Here is a 19,064-nt window from a genome sequence, read left to right on the forward strand (position 1 = left end):
TAAATCCAAGAAACTCAAGAAATTAAGTGGTTTGCTAACACTGGTTTCTGTTGCCGATTTACAAGAAAAGTTAACAAGATTCTTGTCAAGCTAACAAAAGAAGGACCGTGTTGTCCAACTATGATAAATATAAGCCTAATCAGTTGAGAGAACTCAGTGGGTGTAGTGAAAAACCCGGTTTGTGGAAGAAGAGAGTGAGATAGTGTCTCAGGCGAGACGTTGCGCGTAATGTATTGGCATCAGAAGAAGACCCTTCATCTGTAGCAGACTCATTACCTCTTCAGGGTTAGATTCAAGCAAATTCCCGATAATCTCTTCCAACGGCTCGCCCAGCTCTTCTTGGCCGCAAAAGTAGTGGCCGTACCCCTGAAAAATGTACAGTAGTAAATTAGAACTGTTTTGAATCACGAGCTAAGGAAAAAAGACTGTGTGTGACAAAGGGCCTGAAAACTACCTCGTGGTAAATTATGGGCACCTCGGTTGATTTGTGTTCCGACCTGGCTTTACTGTCACAAACATCCTGCAACAGCAATTGCCAAGGATACATTGAAATGCCGTTTCTAAGGCAAGGACAAGCTTGGTTATTTTACCTTCATTTGTAACTGCAGGTTCTTGATATGGTCAATGACGTCATCCAGTACAGAAACTTGCATACCCTACTTGTATATAATCCAAGACTCTATCAGTTAACATGGATGTGAAAGCATTCTGTGATGTGACTTAACACATTTTAAATTTTTTTCTTGAGCATTACCTGAGTCTGTGTAGAATGTGGGAGCAGCTCTTGCAGTGCAGCGAGTTTTTCGGTGATTTGGATCCTGCGCTGCTGCTTTAAAAGAAAACAGTCCGTCAAAGAAGGTGATGATTTTTTTTTAGAGAAAAGGCGATAGTTCACACGAAAAGGAACATTTCGCCTACACGGTCGGTCGATTTGGATCTCGGGCTTGTCACTTTGGGACGTTGTTTGGTCGAAGAACCGGCCGGTGCACCAACAACACTTGCACGTTCAGTACCAACCTGAGGAGCGTTAAAGCCACTATTTCCTCCGTTCAAGCTCTCCATCCATGACACACAATTCTGCGCCACCCCAAAAAAAAAAAAAAAAAAATTGACATTGTCATGAAACTAAATGCAAAATGGTAGAAAGAAATAGCAAACCAAATTCTACCTGAGCTTGAAGTTCTCTGCCCGAAAATTGACTCCCTAGATCCTCATGATACTGGAACGGAAAACCGTAACGGGATTAATAGGCTTAATCGAGCAAAATGGTCCTCGAACTATTGTCTTTATTTATTTATAGCATTTTAGTCTTTTCATAAATAAAACGTTTTAACACAATCATATGAAACGGATTAGTCCTCAAACTTGTGCAATACTATTTTCGCCAAAAAAAAAAAAAAAAAAAAAAATAGAAAGAGCTAAATCCACACCAGAAGAAGCACTTAGAAGATTCTCTACCTTCCGAGCATGAAGATGATTCGAAGTGGAGCCAAATTCGAGTCCCAGGTGTAGCTGGTACTCGGAGAGCCCAGAAGCATCGCATGAGTCGGGAAAAGCAGGCAAAGGAAGGCTGTCCAACATCATGTCCGGCGTGACAGTACTCGGAACAGAGGCAGAGCTTTCAGCGAGATACTGCACATAGTTCAGCTCTTGGACTTGGGCCCACCAAGGCATGTTCTTCAGACTAGACTCGCCATGGCTGTTCCAAATACTCTTCTCAAACTCCATTAGCTCCCACATCTGTGGCTTATGCTCGGTGCCATCGTCGTCGCCGCTTTGTCCAGATTGCATTCTTCTTAGTAACTAGGCCTGTAGAAAAATGAAACTGTATGTGAGCATACACAAAAAAAATTAGTTGATGGAAGGAAAAAAAAAGTACCTAACTTGATAGCTCTTCTAGGAGAACCCTACTAAGCAACCCAGAAACCTCACCGGAGAACGCCCGCCACTAAGAAATGCCCTCACAAAACCCCAAAAAAAACAAGAAACCCACAAAACCCTTGCAAAACCCACGCTCAGGAAAAAGAAAACGGAGCAAAAGATGACAAATGACTCGCTTTTCTTTTCTCTCTCTTAACATTTATGTAAAATTCAATTAAAAGTTTGATGAAATCCCAATCCCACGAAAAAGCAACAAAAATAAAATATATTAAAAATAAGAAATTAAAACCCAATTGTTTTTTTTTTTTTTTTTTTAATAGTAAACTGGACCAGGCTTCATTCCAAAGTAAAACAATACAAGTGTTTATCTGCTGTAATAGCAGACATTACATGAGGAGGGATAGTCCATTCGATGAGGTGCCTTGGGTCGCGTCGTTGCTGGCCATTGTGGACTTGGTTTCGGTACATTTACCGAGACGAAGCGAGAGCAGCGAATACTCTGAAGATTTCGGGTTTGAGAGTAGAGGCTGCGCTGGAGAGTAGGCCTATGTGGTCCGAAGCAAAGCGAACATCCATGGCGTGGTCTAGATCAGCACTTTTCCAAAGAGCGTATGCATCGGGGCAAGTCCATATGGCGTGGACCGCCGACTCGGGGGCAGTGCTGCAAAATAAACAAGAGATAATTTTCCGTCTCGCGAGGGTGTCATTGGTGGGGAGCCATTCTTGGCTGAGGCGCCATAAAAGTTTTTTATTTTGAAAATGAGGTTGAGGTTTCAAACACACTTCTACCTCGGTGACGAGGAATTGGAGCTTGATGAGGCAGCACTGCGGTTCGGATTGAAGGCGGTGTAGGATCCGCTTTTGACGTTATATTCTCCATCTTTGGAATGGTGTCAAAGAAGGCAGTCTTCTACATCACGCTTACTAGTGGGGATAGTAAGGATGAGAGCCGCTTCATGGGTGAAAAACAGCCCGGGTGAAGTTTGAGTCCCACTCGCCATTGCCAAACCGGAGGTCCATTTCAAGTTAAGTACAGTGTTAAGTACATTGATCACAAGATTTTAGACACGGAAATTATATTTAATGAATTGTAACGTAATTTTAAGGAGTATCACTGAGAGAAACATGTCAATTAAAAAAAATCCAACATTTGAATTAAATTTTTAAATCAATTTTTTTTTAGACTAGCAAATTATCTAAATTAGCAACAATTCCTAAATTTTTAGAATGGATTTCATTATAATATAATAATTTTGATAAAAAAAAAGAGACTAAAATACTTCAAATCAACAGTTTGATTATGGTCTTTCCTCATCAGATAAATTCTAAAAAAAATGCCACTCTCATTAGTATTAATACAAATTTATAATAGGTAGCTAAGACATCATAATTTAGAGATTTGCTAAATAGTCAATTTTTTTTATCAATTTTAAGTAATAGTCATTATAGTGATGTGTCAGTGTTGGAACGTTTTTAGCATCTCATATATGCCTTTGAAGTATAATGATTTATTTACAATTATTGACGATTATTTATTACTATTAACGTTCTTTTGGGTTTGTTAATAAAATCTCGTGGTTATTTATTAAAAATTTATCAAAGGTTAATTATACGACAAAATTTGGACTTTCATGTGATTATATATCCCTTATTAGTTTACATTCTAGTCAATAATCTAAGGATACATTACATATTTGTTCTCAAGGCTAAACATTATATTAGCTATATTTGGGTCCCTCATGTCCTTGACCTTAGGACACGTGAGACTGAAAATACTGTTTCGAAACAAGATTAAAAAAAGAAAGAAAAAAAAAAAAAAAAAAAGAGAACCTAAGAGGATAAATGGGACGTAGAGCCAGCTCGAAGGCCCCACTCCATAAAAAAAATCCTATATCACGGTATACCAATATTTTTAAAATTGTTAGTAATTTATGTTTTAGCTATATATTGACTTAAATAAGTATAAGTTGTATTTAAATGTCTCACATTGTCATTATTATTTATGTTTGTAATAAAATAATATTAATATTTTAATTTCTTAGAGCTAAGCAACAATGTTAATAAACATTATTTAAAAGCTAAAATCACTCTTTAATGGGTAAATTAATTGTTTGTCTAACGCCCCAAGATTTGTTGAGCCAACTACGGCGTAACGCAGACCGTGCTCGTGTGATTCACTCGTGAGACTTCTTTCATAGAAATTTCCAAAAAAAAAAAGACATGTTGTCTCAAGGTCTTTATATTCTCACGGAATTTTGATCTTTATACTCGCAATGTCTCTTTTATTCGTTATTCGTGTAGTGTTTTATTATATTTTCTATACATCTTTTATGCATGCAACCCTTTTTTTAGCTTAAATATTAATTCAGTTTTATTTGTTTGGAAACTGAATTAGGTTTTGGGTTAAAAGACAAATAATACATAAATTTAATAAACAAGAACTAAAACATTTCAATATTTCAACTTGAAATGACCCGTAATTTTTCGTAAATACAACCAAACTCTTTTTGTTTGTATAGCAAAGTCCTTGACTTTTGATCTAGTGCCACAAGACAATTTTCATAAAAATAAATAACTTGGAGTGTCATCGTTCACCTCTTAAAGCAACTCCAATACAAGAAACCAAAATTGTTTTATTACTTATGTAGCAATGTCATGTCACTTTTTTTTACACATTAACATTGTGAGTTATAATGATTATGACAATGGTGTCGCTTTCTAGCATCGACGTCCACTATTTTTTTATAATAAAATAATAAATACACCAATACTTTGAATAGAGTGGGACCCACTTCTATCATCTTTTGGTGTTACTACAATTGATTTTTATCTAAAGTGCTACAATTGATGATATGAATAAAAAAAAAAACTTTTATGATGTGTAAAAATTTGACAACTTATGCATTGGAGTTACTCTTAGCAACTCCAACGCTAAGACTTGATCATCTTTAACACGTCACCAAAATAATAATATTTAATTGTACCTCTCTTCCACATCATTAAAGTGGCAAGTTTTAATAAAATCACTCCAATGCAAGTTGCCCACCAAATTCTTTTATTGTCTATTTTTTTTTAATTTAGATCCATATGATAAATTTAAAAATAAATATAAAATAATTAAAATAAAAAATTGCACAACAAAAAAAAAAAATTAAAAAAAGACTCATATAATAATATTTTTTAAAATAAAAATCATAACTTTCAAAACTTTAAAAAATTAGTCTTAATATAAGTATACATGTTCTCATGATCTTTTTTTTTTTTTTTTTTTTCTCTGGAGTCATGTACGATGTATCAACAATGAGATAACCCATATACTGCTTCATCCTATTATTATTTTTCATCATTTTCTCTTATCGCCACCAATTTTTCCAATGTTGTTGCTTTTCTTGTTTGAGTTTCTAGGAATGTAGTATGCGTATCATGTTCTACCTTTTCTTTTCCCTTTCTCTTGGCCGCCTTCTGGCCAATCAGGCGAACATCGCGTATTTCATCGTCGCTCTTCTCTGGATTGGATGACGAATTATAAGCCCATGTTTCTGACAATTTTGTCCTCTTTGCACATTCCATTTGGTAAATTGTATTCCATTTAGGCTCATCCTTCAACAATCTCCAACAATAGTCGAGCATAAAATTGGAGTTATTATTTTTTTACTTGTACATCTGATGGGCATTCTCAATAATCTGCTCATTTGACCAACCACCATGGAGCGCTTGTTGTACTCGTTTATAACACCCATTAAAACGTGCTACCTTTTGATTCATCTTTGACCTATGGTCTTTGCATTGTTTTCCCGATCTTTTTTGTTCTTCTCTTTGACGATTAACATTGAAGTAGTCGGTGATCCGATCCCAAAAACTTGTTGAAGTTTGATCATTCCCAATGATGACATCTTTAGATGTATTAAGCCATCCACTTATCAAAAGTATGTTTGCTTCTTGGCCCCATTTCACATTGTGTTTTCCTTTTTGCCGAGATTCATCTTCTTCGACAAGTGTGGGTTGACTTTCTGACATACTCGTGGATGGTTGAGGTGTTTTGTAGACATATGGCGGTGTAAGTTGTGGTGGGGGCCCATCATTTAAGTAAGGGAAAGAGGACATGGCAAATTGAAAATTTGGGTTTAGGAAATTTGGATGTAGAGAATTTGGTGAATTTTGTGAGAATCGAGAATATGGAAAATTAGAGTTTGAAAAGTTGTAGATGGAGAATTAGGAGAATTTTGCGAATTGGGAGAATTATGTGAATCTATTTTCTTAAGTGGGGAATGGAAATACTTGAAAAAAATTTGATTTTGGTTGGGAGGTTATGAATAGCTAGATGCTTATTTATAGAGGAAAAAAAATGAATTCCTCTAAAATTGGAAATATGGTAAAATTGTTTGAGAACATGGACATAAGTAAAAGTAGTTGTTCCATGTAAATTAATAATAACCATTTTCTAAAATTGAGAATGTGTAAAAAAATTGAAAATATGGTAAAATTGTTGAGAACATGGTAAAAATAAATGTAGTTGATACATATAAATTAATAAATAACAATTTTTCTAAAATTGGAGTTTGTGTAAAAAAGTTGAAAATATGGTAAAATTGGTAGTTGAATGCTAGATAAAATTAATTTTATGTATAAATAATTATTGATAATATATATAAATATATATATATATATATATATTCGGTTTTGATTTTTTAATTTTTTTTTAATATGTGGGCATCGGTGCTAGGCAGGGGCACCGATGCCAAACCTTTTTTGCGCTAACGTTGTCTACTCTAACGCTAATGGCAACTACAAATGCTCAAAAAAGCACACTCCACGTGAGTCGAAAGTAACAGCGATGAAGGTGTTCTTAGGACCCCTCATCATAGTAGGGTGGACTAGTGACAACCCTTGTGATGGGGATCATGCCTCGTGAGGGTCACAGCTGAACTTTGGGGGCGAGTTGTTAGGCGTTGCTCGAAAATAGGTCCTCTTCCTCATCCTCGCATCTTTGACCTCGGAGGAGAGTTGCGGTGTTGTTGTTTGGGGTTCAACATGGTCAAAGGCGAAGCTGTTTTGGACCCAGGAGGAGTTCAATGCCCCACTCAACTTTTGAAAATTGTAATTTTTACTTTAAATTTTTTTTTTTTTTTTTTTTTTTAATTCTAGTCCAAATTTATATAATTATTGCACACATCAGTATGACTTTGCTTTTTTTTTTTTTTCAATATTGTTTGTTTACCTTTAGTTTGGTTTTCATTTAACGATAGATAAATTATCTATCTTCGTGGATTCTGATAAGTCGACGGATATTGTTATAAATTTTATTTTGTCAGATGAACAACATTTCGCTTGGTTAGTGAACATCGAATGTTTGATTCCTTTAATCAACCAACCAGAGAATTCAAAAGTCAACAAGAGAATTCAAAAGACCTGAATAAGCGCTCAATAATTAAGTGTGTAATATTTATTTTCTCTCTTCGAGAAGCTAATGCATTCATTGTTGATCTTCTATTAGATATTTATTTGCATGCATTGTTGAACTTTAACCCGATTTTTATTTGAAGGTCTACGCGCACCATTATAAAAATTAGAAAATACTTGCGCATCACGGCTCAACCAGACTTTTGTAATAGAACTATATAGGCAAAAAAAAAAAAAAAAATGACGTATAATAATATCTGAGGCAAAAAAAAAAATTACGTATCATAAAGGTGAAGTGTAAATGTAAACAAAATTGGGTTTATTATTCATTTAGCTGGGTTCAACTTCAAAGAGCTATTTAACATTCCCAGTTCGCACAAAGCTATCTCGTCTCTGCGGTGTTCGCTTGATTGTTTGCTTCTGCAGAAACACCAGGGTATTTAAATTGGGATTTCTCTCTTTGAACTCCACAAACCCTAGACGAAGGCTTTTATCTTTCATTTCCCCTCTTTGACCCTCGTTAAGGTACTTCGACATCGAATTAGATCTCGTGTATAGCTTAAAGCTCCAAACTTGCGATTTATGTATCTATGGAAGTCGCTTTCTAGGAATCTTAACATTTTTGCTTTAATTTTTTTCATTTCCCCTCTTTGTAACCTCAGAAAACGCCAAGTCCCCTTGGAATGACGATCGAGAAGAAGATTGAATATCTCGAGAGCTTAGCTGGACAGGTATATTGATTTCTGTAAATTACCAAACTAATACACTAGATTGGGTTAACGTTTGATATATTATCTAGTCAGGTTCTGTAACACTTGCTTTTTTTTTTTCTTTTTTTTTTTTTTTTTTCCTACAATAACTCTAGTTATTTATTTATTTGTTGTCTTTGTAATTATATCAGTAAGATTGTTTATTGATTTGTTAGAACTTTGATTACTGTAATTCGGCGGCAGGTTAGCAACCGCAAGGCTCGTCGGTATTTAAATGACCGGCTGTTGATGGAACTCATTCCTCGTTTGAATGAGGATGAAATTAGAAACCTTTTTGCCCCGCCACCGTGGGGTAATTTCACATTCTGTAATAAAGTCTTGATCTTTAATATTGTTGGGGACTATATCGACTGCCTAGGATTTCCTTCTGTCTGTTAGACTGATGCATGGATGTTTTCTATTTTAATTTTAATTTCCCCTATTGTACCATATTGAAATTTTGGGATGTACTGAACTAATGGGTGTTTAGCTAGCAAGATTGCTTTTTATTTTATTTTTAGTTTATGTTTGTAGTTTATTTAATGGTCTATCTATTGGTATTGGCTCTAATCAAATTGACTCATGGATTTGATTTTACAGGTGATGATGTTCCACTATCACCATTTTGCAGGACGAACGTGGAAGAGTGGGATGAGTTTAGGAGCGTAGACATGGATAAACAGGTCTTCTTTAAATATTTTCTTAATATATAGCCGTTGGGACGAGGGAGTTTAAGTAAATTACTTTGGTTGGTACCTCATGAGGATAAGAACTAGTGGCACTTTATTAAAATTTATTTTCGTTGCATTAGATGAATTTGGAGTAAAAAAAATTAAATAATTTATTTTTCGTGTGACCATTCTGCTCATTTATATCGAGGGCTTATGTTTCCCTCAGAATTGCTGATCATATGATTTCATGTTTCGCGAAGTAGTATTTGTAGTTGATCTCGACGAGTTTTTGCATAAAAAAATTCCGTGTGGCTATGGCAGGACAACCTTATCAGTGCTTTGAAATCGAACGATTCTCCCGAGAAGAAGAAAGGCCAAATTGATTCCGACAAGGTGGCTGTCCTAACTGCTTGGCATAGAGTCGACTGTCGAACAAGAGAAGCGCTTCGGCGGAGCTCTCTCTTTGAACTCATTGATGGTTACGAGGTATCCATGTTCAGAAGAAAAAAAAACTTATATTCTATCGTAATCCCATATATATATATATATATATATATTTAGTTTTAATAAACTTTTCCGTATTCAATCCCAGGATTGCATTCGGGCGTTCATTACGAACGGTGGAGATGAGGCCATAAGCGTGCGCGTCAAAGACCCATTCCATAGATTATTGCTGCACGGTGTTTGTGAGGTTGTTCCTCTCTCTCTCTCTCTCTCTCTCATATTATTGTCGACGGGCTGATATGAAATTAGCAGAATTTAGTTTCGAATTTGGCCATAAGTGAGATCTCTCATGTTTCTTCTGCTCACGATCGTCTTGATATTAAATTTACAATTGAATTAGAATAGAATCAATCTTTGGTAGTATATCTTGTAGCTTAAAATTGTTTGTTGTTGTCAACAGTTCTACGATTTGGTCTCTGTTACCGCTAAGCAGACAGAGAACGGAAATTCTGTGAAGGCAACGAGGATAACGAAGAAGAAGAAAGGTTGTGCTGATATGCCAAGCACTACTATGTCCCATTTCCTCAGAATGTCCAAAGGAGGTCTTTGGTGACTCGTGTAGAAGAAGAGGTTATTGCACTCTTTTCTAGTGGGCCGAGATCTTGGATTTTTTTCCCCTCTGATCTTATTTTTATTTTTATTTTTTACTATATTTATTCAAAGGATCTATTGTCCTCTGCGTACTTTTTTTCCCCCTTCTTAATTTACTCAAACCTGTCTGTAGAATGAAAAAGAAGAAGATCTTCCATTTCATGTAACATTAAATAAGTTAGTGGAAGCTCTAGTTTATTATGTAATGTTATCCCCTTCAAGTATGTTTTAGATTGTCTTGTTCATATCACTCGTAATCATGAACCTAGTGCGTTAACCTCGTGTAGATCGATGGTGATTTGAAAAGTAGCTTTGAATGTTTATTGTACTGGTCAATGATAATCTGCTGTTTCATTTTGATATGTTTCCTTTCATCAAAATGCATGGACCGGTTCTGCTAGACTTAGCCACGTTTGGAACTCCTAATTTGTTCTAGTCAATCCTTGGATGCCAAGAAATATAGACTTTTGTGCTCAAATATTGATTCAGCTTCTATATTAGTCGTATATTTTTTTTGGGGGAATATTAATCGTATTTTGGTTATAAACTAATTCTGTATATAAAATGGTCTATTTTGTTTTTTTTTGGGTATAAACCGGTTTAAGTGATGTGTTGTTTAATTCTTGCATGTAATTTAAAATTATTTTGAACAAATAGTCTTTTTTTTTTTTTTTTTTGAGTAGGGGCACTATCGGCCAGAATTACATAATATATTAGCAATGCAAAGCGCAGATGGCACTATCGGTCAAGATTACATAGTAGGTGACACTATTGACCAAGATTACATACTTATTAGAATAAATCCTAGGGGGCATGCATTTCTGCATCCCATGGGGGTTTGAACCCATGACCTCTCCGTCGAGGTGAGTGTGGGATTATCGCTAGACCAAACTAGCTACCACAAATAGTCTTTTTATAAGTGGTAATTGATTACTCGGGATTTTTCTGCCCCGCAATCTAGCTTTTGCTACTCGAAATTACTACATTGCAAGGTTAAATTGTTTTTACTAATTGATTATTTTAAATGTAGCGCGCGTCCGCTGAATTGAATCAAAACTTTGGGATATGAAAGGAAATCGATAAACATACAAGTATCAACCAAGATATTCAACAAATAAACATTGAATCATTTCAAAAAATTTAAGTTTAAATACGAGATATTGTAATTCTGAAACCCTAAATACCAAAATATTCAACAAACAAACACTTAATGACTTCAAAAATTAAAATTTAAATATGAGATATTGAAATTATGAACCCTAAATGCCAATCTCATTCTCCATGATTTTTAGGCCATTCTCGACGAGATTCAAAAAGAAAAACATAAGAAATATGATTTTCACCGACTACCGCTGAATTATAACTATATCCAGATGATTATATTATAGACTTTAAACGGAAGAGTTTGATAAGCGCATATCGATTTATGGCTGAGTTTTGACTTGTTACATACAATATTTGATTATATACGAGAGATATCTATCAATAAGCGGCGAAGTTATTGAAAAATCCGAGATATAGCTGAGATCTAGCAAGATCTATAGCCGAAATTTAGAACCATGGTCTCATTTAATTAACTATGTATATAACAAATATATTTTAATTTTTTTTTATATAACTAGAAAAATGGAAATTTAGAGATAGAGATTCAAATTTTAGAATGTGTAATTAGTTTTTAAAAATTCATGATATTTACCTAACAGTAATGAATGTAACATCCACATATTCGAGCAACAACGAAAAAGAAAAAGAAAAAGAAAAAGAAAAAGAATGTAATATCCACATTCAGCACAATTTCTGAAGAAAAATAAAAATAAAAATCTAGACACTCGAATAGAAATAGAATGGAAGGAGAAAAAAATAAAGAACGACCATAGTGTATTAGTAGTAGTACAGTCATTGACACTGCTAGCAACAATAATACAGCAATAGACACACACACACACTGTTTCTCTTTTATACTTTCTCCTCATTTTCCTCTCTGTTCTTTCTGCTCACTCCGGTCAACAGAAATGGCGAGGAAGCTCGTCAAGTACTCCGTGGTAACCAATCGAAACCTTCCGTTCCGCAAATCAAGTAATAATCGTACACTTGGTTTCGTTTCACCTTTCGTCTCTGAAACTGGACCGAGTCGTTGACCAGGTTGACGCGTTCGCCGACTCGCCATTCAAGGGAAACCAAGCCGCCGTTTGCCTGCTGGAGGAAGATCGCGACGATCGGTGGTTGCAGTGCGTGGCCTCCGAATTCAACCTCTCCGAGACTTCTTTCCTCACTCGCCTCCCTCACCACGAGTCAACGCTGCCGAGGTTTCGTCTCAGGTGGTTCACGCCTGTTACCGAGGTCTCTCTTCGCGGTTCTGAAAGTTAAAATCCACGCTTGCTCTCTGAAATTGAAATCTAGATCAAGATGATAATCTTTTTTGTTTTTGGTGAAATCTTTTGGTAGTGAAGGCTTTAGTTTCGTGAATTTAAATCAGACAATAAAAATAAGAATCTTTTGTTTGTGGTGGAATCTCTTTGGCAGTGAAGGCTTTCGTTTCATAAATTTAAATCGGACAGTAAAAATCTTTTGTTTTTGGTGAAAATCTCTTTGGTGGTGAAGGCTTCATGGATTTAAATCAGACAATAAAAATCTTTTGTTTGTGGTGAAAATCACTTTGGTAGTGAAGGCTTTAGCTTTATGGATTTAAATCAGACAATAAAAATCTTTTGTTTGAGGTCAAAATCTCTTTGGTAGTGAAGGCTTTAGCTTCATGGATTTGAATCAGAAAAAAAAAAAAAAAAAAACTCAAATAAGATAACTAGTAGAAACCCCATCGTTTGCTTTTTATTTGATTTTTTACTCCATAGAGTTCGTATAAAGCATAAGAAATATAGTCGGTTGAAATATAGCTCTCTCTCAGGCTATTTCCCGTTTCGTCAATTGCGATCTTCTTCAGAGTTCAAAGTAAGAGAACTAAAATGTTTTCGAGCAGGTTGAGCTTTGCGGGCACGCGACATTAGCATCGGCGCATTATCTCTTCACAAACGGAGAAATAGAATCTGAAATCGTCGAATTCGTCACACTCTCTGGAGTTCTGACAGCAAAAAGAGTAGCAGAGAATGATGGCTTCTTAATCGAGTTGAACTTTCCTGTGGACCCTCCCACCGAATCCGACCCTGACGAGCATTCCTTGGTGTCCAAGGCTCTCGGCGGTGCTTCAGCGATCGAAATACAACGCACTTCCAGGCTAAACGACCTCCTTGTAATTGTGCCCAAGCCGTTTTCCTAGTGGATGCAATTGTGTCGCAATTTCTACAGGGTTCTGATCAAGCTTTTTTCTTCCCCAAGGTTGAAGTTTCGGGAGCGAAACATGTTGTGGATTTGAAGCCGGATTTCGAAGCACTGGGAAAGATTCCGGGGAGGGGAATAATTGTGACGGGAATAGCTCCGCCCGACTCTGGATTTGACTTCTACAGCAGGTTTTTTGCACCAGATTGTGGCATCAATGAGGTAACACTACTTCCATGAAATTGATACCATGACAAATGCTATGCCGTTTGAGTTCAAGTAAGCATGAGATGAATAATCAAACAAGACCTTAATCTGTAAACATTCCCTGCTTTTTCCGTCGTCTCATTTTAACACGAATAGTCTAAGAAATACGACATGTGTGACATTTTAGTCCCTTAGCTAAAATTTTGAGAAGAAAATAATTGTTCTGCAAACTGTTGATTTTTTAGCATTTTTAGCCATTTTCATAAGCACATTTATTTATTTATGAAATTAGAACACCTAAACAACTTAAAAACATATTGACCAATAAAAAAAAAAAACAAAACAAAAATTTAAAAAAGTATCATTAGAACAAAATCCAAAATTATTTAACTTTTATATTAGTGTTTCGAATATCATTTAATTAGTTTCTTTAACACAATTGCTGTCAAATATGTCTAATTTTTCTTATGTCCTAAATTTCATTTAAAAGTTTTATATGTATATCGGAAATGATTAAATGTTACGCAATTAATGATCTGAAAACCAGTTTCCTAATAAAGTTAGCTTAGACAACAAAATATCGTAAGCATAACAGTCGAGGGGTAAGAACATGAAACTAGTAAATGTTTGTCATATAATCGAGTTTCCGTTCAGGACCCGGTCACAGGGAGTGCCCATTGTAGCTTGGCGCCATATTGGTGCAAGAAGTTGGGTAAGTGCGATTTCGTCGCATATCAGGTATGTTCCTCCGTGTGCCCATCTTCCGTGACAATTGTGCTAATAATTAATCTACTTTTGTTTGTTGATTTCACATTGTTTTTATCATTTGAATCTCTGTGCTCGTTAGGCATCACCAAGAGGAGGCGTGTTGAACGTTCACCTGGATGAGCAAAGCCAGAGAGTGCTTTTGCGAGGAAAAGCTTTCACTGTCATGGAAGGAATTCTTTTAGTTTAACTTCTTAGGTATCCATTTCTTTTAATATTTTTGTAAGAATCTTGTGTGTTTGGCAAACTCCTGGAAACTGAGATTATGTTCTAAATAATTATCAAAGAGAAAAATTGTGTAAAATTGCGTTAAAAATGTATTTTTAAATAGATGTGTTATAGTTGTAAACGAGCCGAGAATATAACAAAGAATTGACGTCTTGCGTTCTAAGCTACAGATATCGACTTTGCAATTGAGAAGGAGAAATGAAAACAAATACACAAACATTCATCCTGGCTCGAGAAATGTGTTTGAATCTAATTACTAGCTTAAAATTTGTCTCGAACAAAGCTCTCTTGTTAAGTGTTCTACCCATTAAGTATTTATTTTTATAAATACTGCCGAATCTTTATAAACAAAAAACATTTCGAAGTTAATCAAGATTTGAGAGCTTCAAATTATTTCGAATAAAAAAATTAAGGAACATAAAAATGTAAGAAGTATAAAAGCAAAAAAAGGTAAAAGAAACAAGCCCTTCCTATTTCTTAAGGGAAGCTTGAGAAACCTAACTTAACTTAATGTAACATTTGAAAATCAAATTTCATGTTGAACATACTAGGAAAATCAAATGTCTGGATACGTAAAAATCTAAAATATCTTTAATTTTTGGAGAAATGGTGACAAAAATACTCAAAGTTTAAACAAAACACTACTTATATACTTATTTTTTTTCTTCTTGGGCAAAATTCCTCAAAGTTTCAAATTTAGTTATACGTAGTGAACTTAATTGTTAACATACCCACTATAACGTAAGATGTAGTATTTTTGTCAAAGAAACAAAACTTTGAGTATATGAGTAGTATTTTGATCAAACATTGAGTATTATTGCCACCATTTCCCCTTAATTTTTTGTAAAATATTATTTTGTATTCATCAAGTTTTTATCTAAGAATTCAAATAAATGGCTTTATTTTGAAGATTTTGTTATTAATTTGATTAAAAGTTCGACATTAATAACATAGAGCCAAGGCGCGAGCGTTGACTGATGACGCAAAACAACACACTTTGACTCTTCTTCAACTTGATCTCTCGCCGAAGTTAACCCATCGCTCTCTCTCTCTCACTCTCTCTGGAAAAATGGCAAAGAAGTTGGTCAAATACTCGGTGGTAACGGATCTGATCCAACCAAGTCCGATCAATCATAGATTGTGTTGTGTGTGCTCTTCTTCACTGACTCTCCGAGTTTGTAACCAGGTCGACGCGTTCACCGACTCGGCGTTCAAGGGAAACCCCGCGGCGGTTTGCTATCTCGAGGAAGACCGCGACGATCAGTGGATGCGATCCCTCGCCGCCGAGTTCAACTTCTCCGAGACCTGTTTCCTGACTCGCCTCGCCGACTCAGTCCCTCCTAACTCGCCAACTCACCACTCTTCCATTCCCAAGTTCCGCCTCAGATGGTTCACTCCTGTTTCTGAGGTCTATCTTCTCTCCCATTCATACAATCAACAACAATGTAGCCTTTAATGCTTGAAACCTAACGGCTATCAGCTATCTTTGGAACCTGGATTTCACGCGCAAAAAGAAATTTTTAAAAAAAGCAAAATTGCCAGCGAAATTCAAAATTACGTCGTTTAGATATCGGGAAAAACAAATATGAGAATAAATAGATAGAGACACGTGTGGGCCCCCCATGAAGACATTTTTTATGCTACACCAGATTTTCCCAAAACGAAAATAGAATCCACTTCTAGTTAACGTAATAGTATTTTTTTTTTCCCCTGCACTTTCTTCAAAGGGTGACGTGAGTATATTCATCATATTTCACAAAGAAGGAAGAGAAAAAAAAATGTTGATCAGGTTTGGGAAATGTAACTATGAAATGGGACACGAGATCATAAAGTACTCTTTGTTATGCAGGTTGAGCTGTGCGGGCACGGAACTTTGGCGTCGGCTCATTCAATATTTACATCTGGGAATGTAGATTCCGATATTGTCGAATTCGTGACCCTTTCGGGGGTTCTAACAGCAAGAAAAGTTGCAGAAGGGTCCTCCATCGAACTGAATTTCCCCGTGGACCCGTGCACTGAAGTCAGCTCCACCGATTATCCGTTGATTTCAAAGGCCTTGGGCGGAGCTTCCGTGCTTAGTATGAAAAGAAGTGATATGGATATGCTCATTGTAATACAACTTTGTTTCGAATCTGTATTCCGCTTTTTGCTTTGATAGATCGTGTAGTGTCTCGAGTCAAGCTTGTTGTGTATGGCTTACAGGTTGTGCTACAATCAGCAAAATGTGTGGCTGATGTTCAACCGGACTTTGATGTGATAGCGAGATGCCCGGGAGACGGGATAGTCGTCACTGGGATCGCTCCACCCGACTCGGGATTCGATTTCCACAGTCGATACTTCTGTCCGAAACATAAGATCAATGAGGTGACAGTTTCTATGCTGGTCCAAATGTGATTTTATGATTATATGCTTGAATATGGAGAGCTGAATAATAACTCTTCTAGTGTCAAGAAACTTGGTGTGTATGTGTTAGGGCATTGTTAGGGAGGTTCCAAAATTTTTCAAAGAAGATCAATATGAATTTTAGGACTATAACCAGAAGTGTTTTTTTTTTTTTTTTTTTTTTTTTGGGTATAATGTTCAGGATCCTGTTTGTGGGAGTGCACATTGTGCCTTGGCTCCATTATGGAGCAAAGAACTTGGAAAGTCTGATTTTGTTGCATATCAGGTGATCTATTTTTTGTATTTATTTTGTATAGTTCTCTTTCACAGAGAAGTTGTTTGATTCCGTTTTTAACAGCGGAACATTTTTTTTTTAAATAATTAACGTTTGTTTAGGCATCTGCAAGAGGAGGAGTATTGAAACTTTATTTGGACGATGAAAAGCAGAGGGTGTTTTTGCAAGGGAAAGCCTGCACTGTGATGGAAGGAACTATACTTGTCTAAATGATAGCTTTGCAGTTGCCATTTCATGTCCTTTGTCCCTCTTATTCACTGTTCAGGATTCGAAATGAGCATTTTGAACCGTAATAACCAAAATAATGTTTCACGCCATCTCAAATCGTGCAATACACTCATTTAGACAAACATTTTTTGTTTTTTTGTTTATCACCCACACTTTGTATGACACTCTATGCATAACTCAAGCAATGAAAGGTCCTATTTATACTTGTTGAGAGTTGGTGAACGAAATCTAGACTAGTTTTTCTACAACTCTAGAAGCTTGACAAAATATTTATTAGCTCTTTCTAAATTACTCTAGGAGCTTCTTTATTGTTCTTATAGTGAACTTTATTTTCTAACTAATAGGGAATATTAATTTACAAAGAAAATGTATTCACTAGTTGATGATTAAGCCCTTTATCATGTAATATCATGTAATATATATATATATATATTCGGTGATAAAACACCTACGCAGGGGGATTGATCGTTCGGTGGTGAAAAGCGATCCACTTTCTTTATAGTCAAAGGTACATGATTTAGGTTTGCAGACTCTCTCTCAAACACCTTCGTCTTTGACTTCTCCCCTCATAATAGACTCATCCTCTCTTACGCCCAATCCTCTCCCGAAGATTGACAAGCACGTCAATGTAAAACACGCACTTACAAACTCTGCGCAAATAATGATACATTAGTTGCAAGCACAAAGAACTAGTTGTCGATGAAGATCTCCAAGGCAGAGAGACTAGTTCGAGGTTTAAGGCGGCGTAAATTTATCTAACACAAAAAGTGATTAACCTATTTCGACTCACAAGGAGCTTTATTAGATTAACACCAAATCTCTCGGGAATATGTTATTATCGGAAACCAAATATCCGAGGATATATATCTCATCATAAAATTCATAACTGGAAACAAAATATTTCATGTTATATTCACGCGGAAAGAAAGTGATTTTGAGTCACTCGGGTCTTGAACAACTTTTTGCAACTTCTCTTGAACAATTCAAACAAAATTGTTTTTCCAAACTAACTATGCCACAGAGGATCCGAAAGTTCCTTTTCCCATGTTTTTTTTTGTAGCGTTTGTTTTTTGTTGTTGCTAACAGGGCGACGCAAAAAAATCGGTAAAAATGTAAATTGAACCAGACCGTTGGTTTTTAGACCGTTGGTCCGGTTTTAAACGGTTTGAAATTTCACCGGTCCGGTCCGTTTTAAACTGTTAAATGGTTTAGTCCGATCTAAAAATTTTAAACTACGGTTTAAACCGGACCGGACCGTTTAGTATTTTTTTTAAAAAAACAATAAAAAAAATATACGTAAAACGGTCCAAAACGGTCTAAAAGTGAACCGGACCGGTTTCTATTTAAGAAAAATATAAATAAAAAACAGGTTAAAATAAAACGGTCATGGTTAAAACGGTCTAATGGTCCAAAACGGTCCGGTCTAAAACGATTTAAACCGGACCGGACTATTTTAACCGGTTTGGTCTGGTACGGTTTTTTTCGTATTTGATCCGATCCAGTTTAATTTTTTTTAAATTATTTAGACCGATTTGATATTTTGACTAATTTTAGATCGGACCAGACCATGCACATCCTTAATTGTTAATGTAGGCTAATTAAATTGAGGTTGTTGTGTGACCTATGACATATGCTTCACAAAATAAAGAATTAAATGAAATACCTACCACATGTATATATTCATATTTTTTGTGATAAATTAAAAAAGAAATATGTTCCTTAGCCATATGTGATAATAACAAGCAAACGTGCCCCCGCGCGTTGTAGCGGGATTATTTATTACGTTTTAATATCAATAAATTATGTATATAATTGATAAACTAATAATAATAAATTATATATTTGATTCATTGTCTAAAAAATATTACATTGTTCAACACAATTAAAATATGC

At 35.5% G+C, this 19,064-nt stretch overlaps 4 protein-coding genes across 6 annotated transcripts; 3 read left to right on the forward strand and 1 right to left on the reverse strand.

The window, feature by feature from the left end:
• Nucleotides 1-20: 20 nt before the first annotated feature.
• On the reverse strand, nt 21-2,118 carry LOC149388787 (uncharacterized). 3 transcript variants are annotated; one of them, XM_089623026.1, is made up of 8 exons: nt 1,885-2,118; nt 1,459-1,809; nt 1,169-1,219; nt 919-1,077; nt 755-829; nt 591-656; nt 455-520; nt 21-366 (listed from the first exon to the last, which is right to left on the reverse strand). In XM_089623026.1, the coding sequence occupies exons 2-8, from the start codon at nt 1,789-1,791 to the stop codon at nt 208-210; spliced, it is 909 nt and encodes a 302-aa protein (XP_089479152.1). In that variant the 5' UTR covers nt 1,792-1,809; nt 1,885-2,118; the 3' UTR covers nt 21-207. The 3 variants fall into 3 exon arrangements, with proteins under 3 accessions (XP_089479152.1, XP_089479153.1, XP_089479151.1); XM_089623027.1 differs by having other exon boundaries at nt 755-826; nt 1,880-2,118; XM_089623025.1 differs by having other exon boundaries at nt 1,880-2,118.
• A 5,492-nt stretch (nt 2,119-7,610) lies between these two features.
• Nucleotides 7,611-10,041, forward strand: LOC149388788 (R3H domain protein). The gene is made up of 7 exons (XM_089623111.1): nt 7,611-7,806; nt 7,944-8,012; nt 8,235-8,343; nt 8,631-8,713; nt 9,023-9,187; nt 9,294-9,392; nt 9,606-10,041. The coding sequence occupies exons 2-7, from the start codon at nt 7,965-7,967 to the stop codon at nt 9,756-9,758; spliced, it is 657 nt and encodes a 218-aa protein (XP_089479237.1). The 5' UTR covers nt 7,611-7,806; nt 7,944-7,964; the 3' UTR covers nt 9,759-10,041.
• A 1,693-nt stretch (nt 10,042-11,734) lies between these two features.
• LOC149388789 (uncharacterized) lies at nt 11,735-14,342 on the forward strand. Its single transcript, XM_089623110.1, has 6 exons — nt 11,735-11,838; nt 11,939-12,136; nt 12,771-13,040; nt 13,127-13,288; nt 13,928-14,011; nt 14,121-14,342. Exons 1-6 carry the CDS (start codon nt 11,809-11,811, stop codon nt 14,226-14,228), a joined length of 852 nt encoding a protein of 283 aa, XP_089479236.1. The 5' UTR covers nt 11,735-11,808; the 3' UTR covers nt 14,229-14,342.
• Nucleotides 14,343-15,244: 902 nt separating this feature from the next.
• On the forward strand, nt 15,245-17,360 carry LOC149388790 (uncharacterized). Its single transcript, XM_089623389.1, has 6 exons — nt 15,245-15,365; nt 15,453-15,674; nt 16,116-16,376; nt 16,469-16,630; nt 16,851-16,934; nt 17,045-17,360. Exons 1-6 carry the CDS (start codon nt 15,336-15,338, stop codon nt 17,150-17,152), a joined length of 867 nt encoding a protein of 288 aa, XP_089479515.1. The 5' UTR covers nt 15,245-15,335; the 3' UTR covers nt 17,153-17,360.
• The last annotated feature ends 1,704 nt before the right edge of the window (nt 17,361-19,064 follow it).

This window comes from Urtica dioica, chromosome 8 (genome assembly GCF_054948205.1).
Source record: "Urtica dioica subsp. dioica isolate 48M chromosome 8, U.dioica_male_clone48M_v1_H2, whole genome shotgun sequence".
Classification (NCBI taxonomy): domain Eukaryota; kingdom Viridiplantae; phylum Streptophyta; class Magnoliopsida; order Rosales; family Urticaceae; genus Urtica; species Urtica dioica.